Source organism: Artemia franciscana, chromosome 8, assembly GCF_032884065.1.
Source record: "Artemia franciscana chromosome 8, ASM3288406v1, whole genome shotgun sequence".
NCBI lineage: Eukaryota > Metazoa > Arthropoda > Branchiopoda > Anostraca > Artemiidae > Artemia > Artemia franciscana.
In genome coordinates this window covers 31,725,095-31,746,318 of record NC_088870.1, presented here as the reverse complement: position 1 = coordinate 31,746,318, position 21,224 = coordinate 31,725,095, and the positions used below count along the sequence as shown (strand labels likewise).

At 35.8% G+C, this 21,224-nt stretch overlaps 1 protein-coding gene across 11 annotated transcripts in view; it reads left to right on the top strand.

Moving 5' to 3' along the window:
- The window catches only part of LOC136030302 (zinc finger protein rotund-like), a 257,373-nt gene that overhangs the window by 169,687 nt on the left and 66,462 nt on the right, over positions 1–21,224 (top strand). For all 11 annotated transcript variants that reach the window (XR_010618239.1, XM_065709179.1, XM_065709178.1 and 8 more), the window contains one exon: positions 12,378–12,628. Coding sequence is in view for 10 of the 11 variants with exons in the window: in XM_065709179.1 (XP_065565251.1) it covers positions 12,378–12,628 (251 nt within the window). In the remaining variant the exon portion in view is untranslated. The remainder of the gene's footprint in view (positions 1–12,377; positions 12,629–21,224) is intronic.

Genomic DNA, 21,224 nt, shown 5'->3' with positions numbered 1-21,224 from the left:
TTTTGCATAACGATACTGAATTGATATACCTCTCTTAATAAGTATTTTTTTTTTATGTTTCAGCAGGAAGCATCTCCTTCCTCCTTCTTCATGTCTTTCAAATTAATTTAAAATCCATGGCATGAATTTATTACTCATTATAAAATGTGAAATCAATGATATTTTGGGCAATTTTTGTGGACTTGTTTGACATTTGTCTCAATTTTGCTCTTAGAAAAGAACACACGTCCTATTTATTTCGCTACTCATCTTGTGTACAATTCTCACGGTACTTATCAGTTATATAATAGACACTCGGGAAGTGAAATTCGATTAATGCTAATAAAATGAAATAAAATATGATGAATAAATGAAAGTTTAGAAACAAATTTGGGCTATATATTTGCACATTAGGGGGAGGGGTAAAGCATAAAATATATTAAATACGTCAACTAGCCATTGCTGTATTTAATATGTGCTATGCTTTACCCCCACCCCCTCCCTAGTGTGCAAATATATAGCCCAAATTTGTTTGCATAAACCAAAGCAAACTAAATACTTAATAAAATATGGCTACAATTTTTTTGCAACCAAACCAAAGCTAATTGTGTGGTATAAAGAAGTTGCTTGACCAGTTCCTTGTGTCAGGCTCGCATCATTCGGAATCGAAATTGTATAGTGTCTATTATATAACCGATAGTTACCAATTCCCACTAATTCTCACCATGTGCTTTGTACCTCAATATAACCTCTTTACAAACCCACAGCCACCTACCACTAAAAACACTTAAAGCGATGAAGCCTTTATATTCTGTATTCCCACATATTGACCAATAAGAACAATAGCAACAAAAAGAAGAAGAAGAATAAACAGTAACATCCGTAAACAAGATTTCAACAATTGCTGTCTAGAATAACGTAATCGACCACACTTTTTTCTTCTTTCCATCTTCAAAAAAATGTTTAGGAATAAAATCTGAGCATCTTTTGAACATTTTTAGTGCAAAATAAAAAATCAAATGAAAATTTACATTCACTTTTTTGTTTTTCTTTTCGGTGCTGAACATACTCTTTGTTCATAGGGATTCTTAATATGAACAATTTTCCTTTTAATTTAGCTAGCATTTTTAGGAGTGACACCCCGCCTACTGGTTCAACACAAGCTAAATTATTTTTCAGCCTATTTTCTAAAGGATTAATTTATCTGATGTCTGTATTTAGACAGCTGCTCCTGGTATCACTTTTTTTTCTCACATAGAAAAATCCTGGCACTGTTTTACTTAGCCGCTTAGCTGACCGAATCGCTGTTTAGATTTTTTAGACACTGCCAAAAAATGTATTTTCCGTTTTGGCGCCATTTGTTTTGAGAGACCATTCGAAATTAAAATTTTCTTCCAATATTTCTTCTTTTCATTAATCACTTTTTTTTCTCATAAATTAAAAAAAAGTTGCTGGTTTAAAATTTTCTTAGAGAATCTTTAGCATAAGAAATATTTCTTTCAAATTGCCATACCTATTAACAGGGGAAATTTTTCTCAGATTTCAGGAAAAACTACAAAAGAAATGCATTTTTTAATTACTGTAACGGAACAAGTAACGCAAGAAAAAAGAATACTTCTCCTTTTCATTATTCACTTTTTGTTAAATGCCCTTAACAAATAGTTGAGGATCCAACATCTTCTCCGGCCGTGCGAAAAATTTCTTACTGGGGGAGGAAAATGGCATTCCTTTTTTCCATTAATTCAATATTGTAATTCAATAAATTTGTAATTCTCTATTGACTTTGAAAATGGAGTGAAGTACAGGGAAGTTTTTATCTAGTTAAGTATTAACCATAACAGTTTGAAGAATAACTCTTCTCCAATAAGTTACCAACAAAGGAATTTGCTTTGTACCATCACAGAAAAAGGTTCAGAATGAAACATTAGTTGGCACTAAATTTTTTACATTTTTGCCAGTAACACTCATCTAAAACTTAATTTTTTGAAAATCTTTAGTTTCTTTGAGTTGCAGATCATATGAAAATAAGAGGAATATAAGGAAAGTCGAAAAGCATTAAAATATGAATTAAGAAGCTTTTAAGTGGAGGCCACAGATAAAGTCGCTGAAGATCTAAAAGATGCACCCAGACGGCATAAAAGTAAAATTTGTATTGGCATGTTAAAAAATTGAGAGGGGATAATCAGCCTGTGCTTGTCCCAGTTATAGATAGGAATGAGGCCACATTTAGTAATAGCAAAAGATTTAGAGTGTGATGGGTAGAACATTTTGAGAGTGTGCTAAATTGCCAAAAAGCTATTGGAAATGATATAGAAAAGATTGCAAAATTTATGACACTTCCGAAGTGGACTGAGATTTATTTTGCAGGGAAGAATTAGCGGAAGTATTAACAGTATTAAAAAATAATAATGCCCCAGGTGCTGATATTGTGGTAGATGAATTTCTTAAATATGGTGGTTGTGTAGTTAGATATAATTTATTATCAATATGATTTTGCAAAAGGGGAAGCACGTAGCGACTTCAGGAAAACTTCCATCAAACCTCCTTTAAGTAAAGTTATAAGAGTGAATATAGGGATTACAGAGGATGAAATTGGTTTCTTTAGGAAGGAAATTACTTAGTATGCTGATACTTTTTAGACTTGGAGAGTTACTGTGCATAAAGTTTCAATGGATAATTCCCGCTCTTACATTAATAATCGAGAAATACCTGGGTCATCAGATCCATTTAGTCCTTATTTTTATAGGTTATGAGTAAGCATTTGATTCAGCCAACAGAAGCCCATCCTTGCATGGTATAACGGATAAATACATTATGCTGATTAGTAGTACGTATAAGAATAACATTGTTGCGGTTGAGGTTTGATGGACTTTGTCGTAAGGAGTCACGACAAAGGCTATGGGGGAGCTTGGAATCAAAGAGGAAAGTTAAACTCTCCAATACTTGATCATGCTGATGATTTGAGCGTCTTAGATGAAAATATTCGTAAAATGTGATTTTTCTTTTGAGGTTTTAAAAGTCCGGGGTGCAAAAATGGTCTTGAAAATCAATCTTAAGAAGACTAAGTCACTTAGAGTGGGAATACGTGACGGCGAATAGGTGGCTTTGGGCAACGAGGAGATTTGTCAAGTTACCTAGGTATTATTATTAGTAAAGACGATGGATGCAGTGAAGATGTTAAAAGCCTAATAGTCAAGGCCCAGTATGTATTTCACAATTGAAATAAAGCTTGGAAGAATAGAAAAATAAGTCTGTGAGCCAAGATTAGAAGCAACAGTAATAACAGTTGTCAAGTGTAGTTCTGAAACGTTGGCCCTCCGAAAAACTGAAGACTAAAAGTTTTTTATTGTTTAAAAAGTAGAGTTGCGAGAAAGAATCAAACTTTAGCGCAAGGAGTGGGGTGTCGAAGAGGAAAAGCCCCTTTCATATACGGAGTAATTTCTGTTCGTTTTAAGTTTTAATGTCGCTCCTTACTTTCATTTAAAAAAACTTGTTTTTTTATTTAATTTTTGAAAGTTTTTGAATTAATGCATGTCTGATTTTGGCTCTCCGTACATAAATTATAAAAATGAAATTTGCATATTAATTCTTTTTTTGGCTAAATGGCTTTCTCTTAGTTTTGATCAGACGATTTTGAGAAATAAGGGGTGGGGAAGGAGGTCTAGTTGCCCTCCAATTTTTCGGTTACTTAAAAAGGCAACTAAATCTTTTATTTTTAACGAACGTTTTTATTAGTAAAAAAAATACTTAAGCTAAGAATTAACTTACGTAACAAACTTTTATATTCTCATATTTTTGATTATATATATGAGGGGGTTTGTCCCCTCGTTAATACCTCGCTCTTCACATTAAATCTTGTTTTATCCCAATTCTTTAAGAATGACCCCTGAATCAGAAAGGCCGTAGAATAAATAGTTGAAATTATTAAAAAAAATTTTAGCATAAAGAGCGAAGTATTTATCTCCTCCTAAATACCTCGCTCTTTATGCTAGAGTATTCTTAGAACCCCTCATATGCGTAATAATCTCTGTTCGTTTTAAGTTTTAATGCTTCTCCTTACTTTCAATTGAAAAACTTTTTCATGTTTACATTTTCATTGTTTTTTTTTTATAGTAATGCTAGAAAGTCCTGCGCCCTTTTCATTGAATTTCTCTTCCCCCATGAAATATTCCTCCAAGGAAAGATCCTCCCATATAGCCCCCTCCCCTGAACCCCACACCCAAACCAAAAAAATCCCCCTGATAACGTCGGTACACTTCCCAGTAACCATTACTGTAAGTAAACATTGGTCAAAGTTTGTAACTTGCAGCCCCTCCCCCAGGGACTGTGGGGGGTAATTCATCCCCAAAGACATAGTTGTTATGGTTTTCGACTATGCGGAACAGAATGGTTATCTCAAAATTTTGATCCGTTGAATTTGGGGAAAAAATGAGCGTGGGAGGGGGCCTAGGTGCCCTCCAATTTTTTTGGTCACTTAAAAAGGGCACTAGAACTTTTCATTTCCGTTAGAATGAGCCCTTTTGCAACATTCTAGGACCACTTGGTCGATACGATGACCCCTGGGGAAAAACAAAAAAAAAACAAAAAACAAATAAACACGCACCCGTGATTTGTCTTCTGGCAAAAAATACGAAATTCCACATTTTTGTAGATTGGACCTTGAAATTTTTTCTATAGGGTTCTCTGATACGCTGAATGCGATGGTGTAATTTTCGTTAAGATCCTATGACTTTTAGGGGGTGTTACCCCCTATTTTCCAAAATAAGGCAAATTTTCTCAGGCTCGTAACTTTTGATGACAAAGACTAAATTTGATGAAACTTATATATTTAAAATCAGCATAAAAATCCGATTCTTTTGATATGTCTCTTAGCATCGAAATTCTGTCTTTTCCAATTGTTTAATAATAACCCCTGAATCACGAAGGCCGTTTAATTAGAATAGATATCTCTTTTGAAATTACTAAAAATACTTTAGCGAAAAGAGCGAGGTGTTGAGGAGGGGACGAATCTCCTCATATACGTAATAATTTCTGTTTTTTTTTCAAGTTTTAATGTTGTTCCTTACTTTTAGTTGAAAAACTTGTTTTTTATTTAATTTCTCATTGTTTTTTAAATAATGATGGAAAATCCTGCGCCCCATTCATGGAGGTTCTCTTCTCCTATAATAAATTCCTCCATGGAAAGATGCTCCCACTCAACCCCTCCCCCCACCAACAGAGAAAATCTCCCCTGAAAACGTCTGTATACTTCCCAATAACCAATACTATATGTAAACAATGGGCAAAGTTTATCAATTGCAGCCCTTCCCCGGGGACTGTGGGGGATTAAGTCGTCCTCAAAGACATAGTTATCCGATTTTTCAGCTATGCTGAACAAAATGGCTATTTCAAAATTTTGATCCGGTGACTTTGGGAAAAAAAGAGTTGCTCCTTACTACAGTTCGTTACCACAAACTGTTTGATTAAATAAAAGACAAGTTTTTCTTAACTGAAAGTTAGGAGCGACAATAAAACTGAAAACGAGCAGAAATTATTTCGGATATGAAAGGGGTTGTCGCCTCCTCAACGCATCGCTCTTTACGCTAAAGTTTTTTTTTATTGTTTTAAAAAGTATAGTTTGGACAAAGAGTCAAACTTTAGCGTAAAATGAGGCGTTGAGGAGGGGAAAGCCCCTTTCACGTACGGAATAATTTCTGTTTGTTTTTAGTTTTACAGTCGCTCCTCACTTCCAGTCTAAAAAAAACCTGTTTTTTTTTAATTTTATTTCTGAACGTTTTTCAACTAATGTATGTTCAAATTTGGCTCACTGTAAATGACAAATTAAAACGAAATTTGCATATTGATTTGGCAGATTTTTTATTTATACGAATGGTTGCCCTCTCCTCAATACCATTCTCTGTACGCTAAAGCTGTTAGCGCTTTAAAAAAACAAAAAAAAATTTTTATTCTAACTAAACGGCCCCCATATTTTAGTAGCTGTTCTTAGAAAATTGGGACAAACTTACGAAGTTTAGCGTAAAGAGCAAGGTATTGAGGGAAGGGCAGCCCTTCACTTATATAACAATGTCTGTACGTTTTGAGTTTTAATGCTGCTGCTCCTTAATTTCAGTTAAAAGAACTTTTTTTAAGTTTAATTTCTGATCGATTTTCAATTGCTGCTGGTAAATATGGCTCACCCTCCATAAAATAACCCCCCCTCACGGAAAACTCCTCGTTGGATATTTCATCCAACATAAAGTGCGCCCTCCCCCGTCAATTTCGCTATATGCTGTTCCATCTTCGCTGAACCTTCTCTCCATAAAATTGCTTGCGGACAATTCAGCCTGAAAAATTCTCCTTAACATTCTTTCATTTGAATGAGACTTTAATCTATAATCGGCTTCTCGACCTCTCCCAAAAGGCCCCCTTCCGTTTTAATTTTTTCCGGAAATCAAAACACGCGGAAAATAGCCCCCAGATAATTCCCCCGGAACATTTCCACACGTAAAATTTGGTAAAGAGAACGTAAGACAATTAAAAAAGAAATTTTTACAGTAGTTAATGTCTAATTCCCCTCCTCCCATATGACACCCCCCCCCCAAAAAATGTCTCTGTGCTTTCCAGTAACAAATGCTATACGTTACAAATGGACCAATTTCATAACTCACAGGGCTCTCCTCGCGGGCTGTAAAAGGTCATTTTACAGCTAAAGACATAGCTATTTGCTCTTTCAACTATACTGAATAAAATTTATATTTTTAAATTTTTATCAGATAACTTAGGGGAAAAAATAGGTGTGGGAGGGAGGCTAGTTGCCCTCTAATCTTTTTAGTCACTTAAAAGAGCACTAGAACTTTTAATTCCCGTTTGAATGCACCCTCTCCCGATCATCTAGGATCATTATTTCACTATGATCATTCCCAGGAAAAAAAGAAAAATAAATAAACAAACATCCTTAATCTGTCTTCTGGCAAAAATATTCCACATTTTTGTATATAGGAGCTTGAAACTTCTACAATATGGTTTACCGATGCGCTGAATATGGTGGTGTAATTCTCATTAAGATTCCTTGAATTTTAGGGGGTGTTCATCTCTATTTCCAAAGTGAGACAAATTTTCTAAGGTTGTAACGTTTGATGGGTAGCACTGAACTTGATAAATCTTATATATTTGCATATCAGCATAATAAGCTAATTCTTCTGATGTATCTCCTGATATTGAAATTCCGTTTTTTAGAGTTTCGGTTACTATTGAGTCGAACCGCTCCTTATTTACAGTTTGTTATCACGCACTCTTTGATCAGGTTTTTTTTTTGTATGTACAGTTTTTGCGGAACAATTTCATTACTATATTATTTTGTTTACAATTATTTTTATATACATTATTATATTATTTACAATTATTTACAATTTCATTATTATATTACATTAACTATATTATTTGTTTTCTGCAGAATGACATCTAGATGAGACTACTTGAAATTATGGCTTGTTGTTATGACTCTACTTCAAAATTAAGCTCAATTAAGTTCTTTAAAATTAAACGAATTAAAATTAAAATTAACCTTTCAATTAAGACTGGTCTTTATTTCAGTCATCAGAACCAGAAGTTGAAACAGAGAAAAACGGTTTATTTTAAGGAAACGACGTAACTAAAAATGTTTGATACCTTGATCTATTTAAATAAACCTTTTGTTAAGAACCAACCTGGTTTAAGATCAGAGCTGCCCTAACACCTGGGCTCGGTTCTTGGAACCCATGATTGTAAGGGTACCGTGCAAATAGGTGCATATTAAGTGGCTTTTAATAAAGAATAGTTTTTTAAGGTAACAATGGCCGAATTTTCTTGTTTTATCATTGCAGTGGTGCCAATTCACAAAAATTTAAACGGGGAGGACTAGATTTTTTTTATTTTGTTTAATGAAGGTGCAGAAAATGTATTTTCAAAACTTAGGGGGATTTTGATCGAAAAATGGTATGCTCGAAATCTATGGAGGGCCGATTGCTCCCCCTCGTGCCCCTTTTGGTGCCGTTTTTCCGTGGTGAAGATTTTCTATAAAAGATTGATAAGCGTCTATTCCCTAACAGAGAAGATAGAAAGCGATCTTAGTGTTTGAGAATGGAACTATATTCCCAACGTTTTCCGTTTAAAATATTTATAGAATCTGCTATAATATTTTTGCAAGCCTAGCAGATGAACTGTCTTTCAGTTTTGTGATCTAGATGGTCGTTTACAATCCAACTTCCGACAATCAGACAATGTGTACTTCGGCAACATTTTGAGCTATTATGTGATACAACTTATAGCTTAACACTTATAAACACTTAAAGCTATGAGCTATAAATGTGGAGTGATAAAAGCTGTTTAATTTTTAAACGGGAATTGTGATTTGAAATTCTATTTAATATTTTTGGATTTTTCTTTTTCTCCCACAAATAAAAACGAATAAACAAAGAACAAGAAAGCAGTTGTAAAAAAATCAAGATGGGTCTTAAATAAGTATTTCAAAATATTCAATTACAAAGCCCTACACAAATATAGTAACTGTATATTTTATCCACGTATTTATGTCTTGATTTTTTGGGGTATTTACTCACCAATAACCGATTATGTTACCCAGAAGAAAGGTTGTTGATTTTTCGATCTAAAAAGGAATCTGAATTTTATAATGTCAATTGAAGATGGTTGAATTGTCCATACCACAATCTGACTGTTAAGTGAAAAAGGTTCGTACTAAAAAATTCTGGAGAATATTTTTGTAATGAAATGACAAATTTAAAACTGGAGAGGAAACGGAGCTCTCGATTTGAACGGCTCAAATATTTCAAAAACGCCTTAAAAAGTGAGTTAGAACTACATTTTTCCTTAAGGTTGTTGTTTGACATTAGGTCAATCGGTAATTACGTGTTATTCCGACCATACTCAAGAAGTTTGATTAGTTTAAAACCGTTTTTTTTGTGTGTACTTTCATATAATCAGCTTAGCCTGAGTGAGTTAAACTGCTATGAAGGTTTATTTCAATTAAATATTTAATACATTGAGTTGGCTAGGTTATGTATTTAATATAATGCGTTCAGGGTGGCCTGCTTCCCTTAATTCTCTATTGTAGTTTCCATAATTTTGTTACTAAATATTTAATCAGATTTTAGACAGTACTCATAGTTTTTGTGGAATAATATATCTTGAAATTTCTGGGTTAAGTTTTGATGGGTATGCACTAATAATTAATTAAATTGCAAGTTAATTAAAAAGAAATAACATAAATCCTTGATCACACTTTTGGCGAAAGAAAAATTTTGACTGCATTTTCCAGATTAGAGTAAAAATTTTATTACAATCAAATGTTATAATCGTAGTGCCAAAAGTTTAATTTAATACCTTGGTATAATCAAGTTCACTGTTTTAGACTTCATCTTACACGTGTACTGGAAACAAGAAAAGAAAATTTGGTTGTTTATGACTTTTTTTTAAATGCAGTTTTGTATGTTAAGTACCAAAATGTTTTTTTTTTATATATTTTCTAACGCCAATAATAAATCTTGCCCAAAAATTTTGAATTCTCGAAAGAATTTCTGCGCAACTTTTTCAGAAAACTGAAATTGAAAACAATTATCTTAGTCAAAAAATCGCGTGGATGATGATGGGAGTGACTTTTTTCTTTTTTGCTGAATTTAAAAAAAAAGCTGTGAATGGATAACGACTTTGAACGGTTTCTATCTTACTACCTAGGAGGAGAAATAGGTTATAGATGCCATTACAATATTTAAGCAGTGGCTACTGGATGAAAGCGGCTCTGCCCTTTTTTAAAAGTTGAGAACGAGGATCCTAAAATTGTGTATCCCCGTCTAAGATAGGGTTTTCTAATGGTTTTAAAGGTCGATACTCCTTTGATTCTTAAATGCGATATTTCACCCCCTTTGGAGTTGGTGCAAGATTTTTATTAAAATGTCCCTTCATAGCTGTACCATGCTGTATTGAAAACCTATTGCCCCTAGCCATTCTTTTGGTGTCCTCTCTCCCAGAGGTAGGGAGCCTCTGGTATTATGTAATAGTGTCCTCTCAATATTAATTACTTTGACTAGGGTATGTTTTTATCATTTTTATGTTTTTTAATACCAAATTCGCTGCGCCAATATGATTAAATATCTGATTTGCTGCCTGTCTTTTTTCGAGGTTTTAGGGGGTTGTTAAACCTTCTTTTGAAAAGTCATCAGAGAAATTCTTAGGGAGAACTTTCCCAGGAAGATTATTCTAGATCGAAGTGCAATATTGAATGAAGCTCTTCTTCAAAGCTGCTGCTTGAAGAACAGCTCAGTTTTCGGCATGCCAGCCTCTAGATAATTGGACAGAGCTGTGTGCCTTCGTGTCTGTCTTATTGGTTGGACAACGGGGACACAATACCCAAGAGATCTAGAAAAGAAAGTGAATTTACTCACTCGTAGAAAATAGCTATCGATGCTACATCAAACCTCCAACAGACTGGAGAGAGTTGTGGGGGCAACTGAACCTGCCTATTAGTCCTATTCTGGGTCGTTTGGGGTTATGCTAACAATGTCTTCGAGGTACCAGCACACAGCGAGCATCCATACTTGGCTATGGGTCTGATGCAAGACTTATAAAGTGGGATAATCAAGCTGAGTGTTAGAAGGTTTTTGCAGCGAATTTTGATACCCAGCTATCTTCCGCAGAAGGTTCTCACCCGATCAAAGGCCTTCAGAAAGAAATCAGCGATGAAAGAAGGCCAAAAAGAGGGACCGGTCATAAAATGACCGGAAGACCAGGAACTTGTGGAGTCTCATGGCTTTGAGACTCCCCAAGGGATGGTCTAATATGGACCCATGCACGCTTTGCCAATCTTTTGAAATAAGTATCACCAATAGTTCTGCATGTTTTAGTTGCCAATATAATCTCCAAATATAGCATGTACCCACATAGAAATGAAGCACCGCACCTCTAAGGGTTACTAAGGGTTGACTATGATTCCCTGACTATGTAGGATTGCCGGCGTGCAGCTTGATTCGGTGTGCAAGTTCTCGCGATGCTGTCATTTTCTCTTTAGGGTAATTTCCTCAATTGTTCTGATTCTCCTTTTTACTTTAAATTTACTAGCAGGAATCTTACATTTAAGCGACCAAGCACGTGTGCAGAAAACCGCTCCAGAAGTATGTTGTTTAAAAAAAAAAGGAGAATTATACGGGAAATCTAATATATATATCGGTAAAATCGTAGAAACAGTAAGATTTACTGAAGGGCCCGGGCGACCGCACTCACTCCTTTGCGTACATACTTGCCTTGAATTTCCTTGTTTAAATTAGATTTAGTAATCTTACTGTTATCACTTTGGGCTAATTTATCTGTCAATTATTTTACGGATTTTCTTTTTGAATCTTTGCGCACGTTCCCACCAAAATGATAAGAACCTGATTGTGATAATCTAGTACATGCATTAGCATTTTAGCCGTAATCTCATGTCAAATAAAAAATAAGTACTTAAAAATAAGTATTGTTTCTGTCATTCATACAAGACAAACATCTATAAATAAAATAATGCTCACGGTTGCATAGGCACCGGAAAGCGAGGAGGCAGTGTCACCCTAGGAATCAAGACGGCATTAAAAATGTGCAAAAGGAGGAAAATGAGAAAGTTTTCCATTTAAATATTGATAAAACCGAAGCCCCTTAAGGCAACCTGCCCCTCCCTCATTGGTAATTTCCTGTCACCACTCAAGAATGGGTAGCAAAAGTTTCCAGATTCTAAAATTAATTCCATGCTGGGAAAAAGGTGTTTGTCATAAGCTTATGAGACCATCCTATTAAACTTCGTTACATAGGTTCACAACTATGTCCTTTGGTGAGAGATAGTCTTCAGCAATGCTCATAGATGGGATGCTCAATGCTCAAAGATTTGGAAAAAAAATTCTTTGCCAAGAAAGTGTCACACTTTTCAGGATACTAATTATATATATTACTAAGCATATTTGGTATATCAGCAGAGTTGAGTGGGTGTGAGTGTCTGCCCCCTGTCCCTGCTGGCGAAAACTTACTGAGATCAGGTTTTTACGGATATCAGGGGCCTAACATGCAAAATAGTGAATTTCAACAAAGGGTCATATTCTTTCGTTATAAGAGTCTTCTTTATAAGAGTCTTCCTTATTATTAAAGGTTCTTCTTTTTGTTATAAAAAAAGAAAAGAGTCGTCGTACCGTAAACACCATTCGGGACACTATGTTCCTATTCCCCTATTTAGACCCTATGTCCAAGAGAATGGATATACAACTGCGATCGCTGCTTCCTGCTTTATATTATATTTATCCGTCTTTGTGTACAGGATAAAAATGATAATCAGAAAAATTTACTTCAGGGTATACAAAAGTTTCTTTCCTAAAATATACAATTTAGTACGGACAATTTTTTTACAGGTGGAAATTTGCCTTCCATGGATGACAACCGAATGGAAGTCACACCAGGTGTGGGGTCTCATATGGTTCATTCGATTTTCGGAAATCCTAGGTCCAATTCCAGCAGTTCCTCAATATCACCTCCTGCTGCAACCCCTTCGGGAATGCTCATCGTTCCTCAAGTTGTTCAAGCCGCTAAAATGAACCATCAATTGCAACAAAGTCATGTAAATGGAACGACTAGGAAATACCAATGCAAGATGTGTCCTCAGGTAGGCTATTTTTGTTTTAATTTATGAGTATAACTGTTACGTAAACCATATTTCTAGGCTGGAGAAATTTGTAGTTTGTAATATCGTTTCTAATAAAGGGATGTCATTTAAGGGAATTTGTAATATCATTTCTGAACTGATAAAACTTCCCAAAATTAGGTATAAATAAAGTTTTTCTATCTTAAGCGTCACTAGATAAATACCTAGTGCCTGCTCCCTTCAACCCTCATTACCGAATGTTTTGCAAATTCCGTAATGGACTTTTAGTTAAATTTTGTCTATTTGTTCCTTATAAAAATAGATGGCATTAATGCATCATTCAGGAAACGGAAGGTCCCGTTATAGTCAGGATTTAAAGACAGGCTGAAAAAATATTTACGATTACTCTTGAACGATGCTGTATATAAAATACAAAAAGAAAAATCCATAAAAGGTAAGAAATTCATGTTTTAAATAATATCGCGTCCACAGTGCCTTTACAATTTTCCTAGCTAGAAAGCTAGGAAAATTGTTCGTGTCCTTCGCGAAAACTTGGGATTTTGGAAATCCACAAACATGAAGAAAGAAAACGATCAAAAATTGGGTTTTTAAAGGCCAAACGAAAATGCTGAAGAAAAAACCATACTGAAGAAATCAGGTGACCTTCTCCAATTTATTTAATTGCTGGTTCGTTTGTTTCAGTGAATGATTTTTTTTTCTTTTATTTCTCAGTTGTATGTTAGTATCTGCTGATAACAGTTCAGAATTTTAAGGGATTTTGTGCAAATTGCGGATATTGGCAAATGACTCACTTTATGGCTATTAAGTATTTGATTTTAGTTCTTATAATTGTTGGTCTTTTATTGAATTTTATTTATCTTTTAATTTTTTAGCTGTTTTTTCATTGGTTTTGTGGACCTCCACGTTTGTTGTTCGTTTTTTTCTTCAGTATTTCCCTTGATTATATTATTTTGTTCGCACTGAAGAAAAAGAAGGCGGTTTTTCTTTCGAAATATTCGCTTCGTAAGTTTCTTCCGTGTTTTGGTTTGGCCTTTAAAAACCCCATTTAAAAAATTATCTTTGGAAATTTGTAATTCTGTATCTGAAGTTACAGGCTTATTATTTTTCGAAAAAAAATTAAATATATTCAAGTGAAGCGCTGTGATCGGATTAACACCTACTATGCTATCACCGTTGGTTAAAAAACTTTATTGTTATTTAATTAGATAAACTACAAATTTTCCGTGTAAAACATTAGAAAAATAGACCTAGTTTTACTGAGATATGATATTGCTTCTCATTGTCTGCCATAAACGTCAAAATTCTGTTCAAGAGTTTTGCATTTAGTGCTGATAGTAAAGGAATGAGCAAACTAAGCCAAACTAATTTGTAAAAGGCACTGATTGTGAATCTGGGCAAGAGAGAGAGAGAGAGAGAGAACGGTATATTAGACAACTATTGTAGCTCTTGGCTAATTTACAGATGCAAAAACATTACATGTTAAACATAGACGTAAAAATTGGCACAAAAGAATTACAATATCAGCTTGTTCGTGTACGTATAAGAGTCAGTTTGAGTTTTTATCAGCTTTTTCTGTTTGGTGGCGCACCTGTGCCACCGGACAGAATGTCACGGTGGATTGGGTTTCGCAGCAATGCTTTTCCAAACCTCATGATAAGATTGCTCAGTCTTTGCTCAAGGCTCTGGACTTCAAGGCTATTGAGTGCTTCTTGGTAGAGAATATCTCTACATCCCAGGATAATCCTAACTGCCCTTTTCTGCGCTGTCTCGAGGTCGTGCATTAGGTGAGCAGTATGTACTACGGAAGGAGAGCTCTAAGGGTGTAGACGCAGGACATGCATATTCCAAGACTGACCGTACATAGAAAAGGTAGGCGCGGAGGAGGCTTTTGAAATCGCAATCGAAACGACGCATTTTAGACAGTGTTTTAAGGGAAGTGTTACCCTTCCTAATCAAACTGTCAACATGTGCGGAAAAATAAATGTCTTTGGAGAAAATTACTCCCAGTATTTTCATTTCTGACACAACAGGAAATAGGACTTCTGGGGGGGGGGGGTGAAGTCTCTTTTTAGGGAGGTTCAGCCGGAGTAGTTTTGACTTGGTAGCATTAATGGTTAGATTGGACTCGTTACACTGGAAATTCAGTTCATCGAGAATGTCACTAGCAGACAGTGCTACAGGAGTGTTACCTTCAAGTAGATAAGCAAGCATGAGAGATAAGCCATCTACAAATTCATACCTGTCTTCACTTAGTCTTAGATCAGAGGCACTTAGTCTCTGCTCAAGAGGGCCGTCTAAGGATACTTCTGGAAAATTGTATTTAGCAACCCACCGGCCGTATTCACTTATGGCCAAGTTGGTTATGGGCCTTGTTGTTGCTCGTGAAAGCTTAAGTTTCCTCACAGAAATTTTCGCCTTGAGCATTAGAGCGTGGTGATCAGACGACCCAATTGGCCCTGGGACAATAGGGGAGGGGGATAAAAGTCTTTAGTGTGTGTTAGAACTAATTCAAGGGTGATCCCGGATGAGTGCGTTGGGATGTTGACTATCCTCTTTAAAGAGAGGCTGGTCTCTAGCCAGTTTTTCTTTGTCTGGTTGAAATCCCCAATGATGATAAAACCAGGGTAACTACATCTGCTTCTGATTAAATCAGGCGTAGTTTGGAGATAAAAAACAAGATTCCATCCATTTTGTTCGCTGTCTGGATAGTAAATATGAGACACGAAAAGCGACAAGATAGACAAGGGTATTGGCACATGACCCAGATAACCTCGTGGTTCGGTTTAGTATATTCACAGAAGTTTGCATGAAATGTTTTTCCGCACATAGATTCCAACACTGCCACCGAGCCGGTTGTTTTTCTACTGCTACGTGTAATGAGAAATGATCTATACCTGCAATTTGTTATGAGGTATCGTCAAGGTTCCAGATTTCTGTTACAGCAGCAACTGCTGCGTTTTCACCACGGAGTAAAACCTCGAAATCTACCAGCTTATTACAGAGAGATCGGTAATTTGTCAGAATGAAGTTTGGCATGGTGCAATGAGACTTTATTGGTCTCAGAACAGGTGAAGCTTCTTGGATGTCGCTCCGGGGAGTTTCGTCAAGTCGCTTTAGCTTCGGAATTTCAGCTGTTTTGGTCAGCTGAATTTTTACCAGTGTTTGACGAGGGACTAAATTTGACGATTGAAGGTTAGCATGGTTTGTAACAATTACTGGAATAGCGTATCCCACCCACCTTCTTTCATTTCTTCCTGCTCGGCATCCACATTTCCTCCTTTTTCATCTATTTATACAAGGGGTTGAATCGCCATCTGTTTTTCTTTCCAATAAATGTAATATACTTAGTTGCGCCATAATAGATGGCGCTAAAATGCAATAATCATTTCATTTTTCTGCAAAGCGACGGCTTCGGTTGAGTTAGTAATAAAAAATACCGGTAGTAAAAAATTCAGCAAAAAAAAAAAAAAAAAAAACTGCAAAAGGCAATTCCATTTTCACTCTGAAGAACATAGATGTGCACACAAATATAAAGCTAAAAGGTGTGTTATAATGCCGATCGGCGCAAGAAATTTACCATACTTAAGTAAGTAAAGTATGTAAGACGGCATTAAGCCCTTAAGGTCCAAATCGTTGGTGCTCATCTCTGTTTCGTGGCCCTTCAGCCAGGAAGTGCAATGGGGAGTTGGGGGCCAACCACCCTGTGCTTTCACACACCATTCCTACTTACCTCACCCAAATTTCTCCAGTTACTCATTTAGAGCTGGGTCAACTCTGGCTGAGCTTACAGAGTCACACCACTAACCCCGTCCCAAACCAAATAACTGGCTGTACTCGGGATCGAACCCGTGCCCCTTGGACAAAGAACTCTCAAAACAGCGTGCCAACCCTTAAGCCAAGACGGCTAAGGAAGGCCAGGACGGCTTTCACTCATTGACAATGAACAGGGCCGTATCACTTTTTGGTGATACGATTTATAAGTCACGATTAAAAGTGAAGATTTCTAAATCGTCACTATTTAATATAAATAACGTCACTATTTAATATTTAACTATAAATCACAAGTTTTGTCTCATGTATTAAGTTGACACATTCAGCTCTGCTTTCCGTTAGCTAGACTTTTAATTTTGTTGTAACTATTTGTTTTTGTAAATTATCAATTATAAGGATATCTATTTCTAAAAAATCTGTATTAACTCTATTCAGTTATTATTGTTGCCATTGAATCATGTTATTACCAGCTTCGGTTTAGACTCTAGAACGACTGGAGAAAGTGATTTTGAAAGATCCGAGAAGACATCTCCTCTAAACCTGGTTGGCTCAATTAATGAATTTTAATTGATCAGTCAATCTTTAAATCAAATAAAGCATCAAAAACTATTTGAATCTATTTATTTGTGATAAAAGCCACAATTATAGGTATTAGTTGAATATTCGTTTTTCTTTTTCATCTCCTTATTTTTATAACTATTTCTTGTGTTAGAAATAGCGATGCGAGCTTATCAAAAGAGACTAAGAAATCTATTAGGGTAAATTATTATTGTTCTGCCTAAGTACATGTCTACCCAAGAAGTAAAAGGGTATCAACTTCCACTTGGACTTTCAACTTCCACGTCGCTGATCTTGCATTTGATTTGGTCGCCTTGGTCTCTACATGTCATAAAACTCCTTTAGTTAAATAAGTAATAGATTCATTAAAGTGTAGTTGTGTAGACATTATCAATGCTAATATTATTGTTTTCACTTCCATGTTGAATGTTTGGTTATGTTTTGATTCTCTCGGCACTTTATCTGAAGCCTGATCTCTGGCTGATAGATATTAGGTTTTTTTTTACGTGGTGTTGGTGTAACATTTTTGGAATGCTTAAAACTGCAAGTCTGCTTTTCAAGCCTCTTTTGTCAATTTAAGGAAGAAAAAAGAAATAAGTTTATTTCCTTTTATGTCTCTGTCATTATCTTTCAGCGTATTATTTTGTATTGTCTCCGGTGCAAAGCGTGAGTTTTGAGGATCCATTTCTAATTTTTTTTTCCTTTTTTTCATCAGTTTATATGACTTGTGTTACCATAGGTACACGTATTTAAATTTTGGTAGGAGATTATTTGAGGTTTGTCCTCGAGATATAAGGAGCTGAAAAAAGGAAAAGTTAGTTATTAGGTAACTATGTTTGATTTTTCTAGATGGAAAATGAAATGAAAGAAAAAAGAAATAAATAGAAAAAATAATATTCAGAATTTTTTTTTCGCCTGATCCATCCTTCTTTGCACAGCGAGAGGGAAATTTCGCTTCCCCCGAGATTAGTCGAAAAAAAACCCGTTCCCTATCAACTTGTGTGTCTGACATCCCACATCTCTGGTGCAAGACTTCTATTTTTATTTTTATTTTATTTATTTAAGATTTTTATTTTGTTTTCTGTAAATTTTCCCTCCTCCCTCCTCAAAGTGGATTTAACTTAGAATCTTCTTTCGTCTAAAAACTAAGCTGACGCGTAACAGCGCTGGATGAATTTTATTCCGTTTCTTACAAGTTTGAATTCGTCTCTAAGGAAGAGAGAAACAATTTTCCCTATGCCGGTGATATATTGATAGCTTTTAATTTACGGGAGTTTCCTGACCTTTTGATATTTTATATCGCTATTAGAAAATGGTTTTAGTTCTAAGCTTTGTGAACTCCCTGTTACCTTCACCGAATCAAATTCTTGTTCATAGTAAATTAAAGTAACTAAATAGCTTTTCTGTATTAACACAAGGTGTAATAGGAAGACTGGTTGCCACGAGGTGGGCATATAAAAAAAATGTCTTATATGTTTGGCAATTTGTTGAGAGACAGCTAAGGCAGAAGGTTCAAACAGGATAAGATTAAGTAAGAGGATTTGGTAGTTTCTAGTCTTTCTCATTTAAATTAAGCATCTACGAGTTACTAATAGCCGTACACGTCTTTAACTGCAGAAGCTTATACTTTTTTCTTTGTAATTAGGCTGACTATTTTCCGTTAATATGGCCTATGACAATTATTCAGAATATTTGCCGTGGTACCGTGTGTGTCTTTTCTGCTATATAAACACGTTTTCTATCGTCTTCTACAAAGTATTCAACTTTTATTTTTTAGGTGTCGCTTTTGTATAGTTTTAAAAAGTAAATTTGTAAATTACTTTTGGAGAATATACGATTCATCTAATAAATAGATCAATCCAAGATCATAACATGGAAAAAGCATGCATAAAAGGGGGGGGGGCAGTAGGAAGGCTTAACCTCCATTCTTGCTAACCTATCTTGAAAGCTTTGGCTTTCTGTTTTGCTTTGGCTGTTTCATAAAAAATGGAACGATTTTAGGAGGAAAGTTTACTTGTGTGTGGGGGGGGGAGACAAAATCCAGTATTTATCTTAAGCTGGTGAGAACGTTTTTCCAGCCCCACTGGGATGGTTTCTTTTGCAAGTTTTTAGATGCTCGGCTCTCTTGACTTTGTGTTAATAGTGGTGTCGTATAACTGAACCCCCTTGTAACTGAACCCGTTCAACTAAACCCTGTTTAAACTAACCCCCATTTAACTTTAACTCAACTTCCGTGCGAATCAAACCCCAAGAAACTAATCTCTCAATCAATTCAGCCATCACTTAACTCAACCCCAATTAATCCAACCCCCATGCAACTCAAACCCCGTTTAATTCAACCTTCATGCAACTCAGCCAAATTTTAAATCAACATTCTTTCAACTCAACTCAACGCCCTTTCAACTCGACTCCCGTGCGATGTTTCCCTCATTTAAATCACCCCTTAAGTAGCTCTTCCTCCGTTTTAACCCGACCCTATCTGACTCAACCCCCATTCAACCTCATTGCTGAAAGCATAAAAATAAATTGTGCTCTGGCCCGGGGCATGGTAAACCTTGCTAATGTCAAATTTACAAGACAGAAGGAAAAATTGCAGTTTTTTATAGGGGGGGGGGGTGAAGAATAGTTTCGTATTGAAGCAGCATAAACAAACAAAACCTATATAAGAATTAACCAATTGATAGAAACCATTTTATTTGATAAACTTTTATCACTTTCGAGAAAAAGGGCTGAATAACATTATCTAGGTATAAAAAGGATAAAGATCCTCCAGAGCGGAGACACTGCTGACACATAGGGTGTCGGATTGATGTTACAGTTGCTGGGTCTTCTTTACAGGAACAATTAGCAAGCCTGTCATCCACATTGCTGACTTAAGGAGGGTCGAGCTGAATGGGGTTGATTTTCAGGGGGAGGAGTGGAGTCAAATAGGGTCAGGTTAGACGAAGGTTGGAGTGCATGAAGATTGATTAGGCACCAAGGCACCATGTGCATCCAGTTCATCAAAAAGGTGGATCTGTAACATTTTAAGAACGACAGAGGGTATTAAGCTACAACTTTCGGAACATGTGGAGGTTCTGCCATTTCCCCTCCCATACCCTCTTTAAGCTCTCTACAAGTCATTCGATCAAAGTTTTGAAATGGCCATCTTGTTCAAAATGTTCCAAGGGTCAAATGACTATGCCTATAGGGATGGCATAACACTCTACAGATTTGGAGAGGAATGCAGAGCACAATCAAAACATACTGTGTGCATACTAGTTATCAAAAGGGCGTATCATTAATATCTAGAGAACGGCTGAGGGTATTAAGTTGAAACTTACGGGGGGATGTTGAAACTGATTGGAGGGCTACAGGGCCCTTCATTTGCAGTTTCGGATACCCTCCCCTCAACAATCATCAAAATTTTGTAAAGCAGTTGTGTTCAAAACAGAGAAAAGGCCTAGTAATTATGCTCCGGGGATGCAATGACCCCAAAATCTCCCAGGGCAAGAATTGCAAATTACACAATTTATCCTTTTTTTTTTAGTTACAGTATTTATCGTTAGGAAATGTTGGATTCCGATTGTGTTCGAAAAGGTTATATGTATTAAGGAGAAACGTTGAGGTATGTTGAGGGGTATGTTTAACTAAGTCAAAAGATACTATGTGTATCTTGTTTTTCAAAAAGGCGCATCTGCAATATCTCTATAGGCTAAGGGTATTAAGTTTGAACTTTAAGGAAAGTGGAGAAAACTCCTTCGTAATAGCTGATGCGAAATTATAATAGCTGATGCGACCTCACTGTACATAATTTAACCAATCATAGCCCGAATCAACTTGGTTACTACTAGTTCCCCCCACCCTCAGCACCAATAGTAAAGGCGTATTTGATTTTCACCTGAAGGCTCAATGAGGCTTAGAAAATTAGGCTATCAAAACGTACTACTTACGCATATTACCCCCCCCCCCTCCTACCCGACGACCTCTCTTTAATAAACCACCACTATATTATGAAGCAAATCGCTTTAGTTAAATAAAACATTAAAATAAATGGCAGAAATATTTTTTGCTATAAGAAGGGAGGTGTCACCTTGCAGCACCCTTATGGATATTACTTACATTTTCCTCAGTAAAATCCTGCCAGATATTTTGATCCCCGCTGAAAATTTTCACCAGATAATTCCTCCGTAGTATTTTCTCCCTATGCAAGAAATATACGTACAAAGAGGCAGAAAGACAAATAAAAAGAATTTTGGAGACGAATTCAGGGTGATTCCTCCCAGAA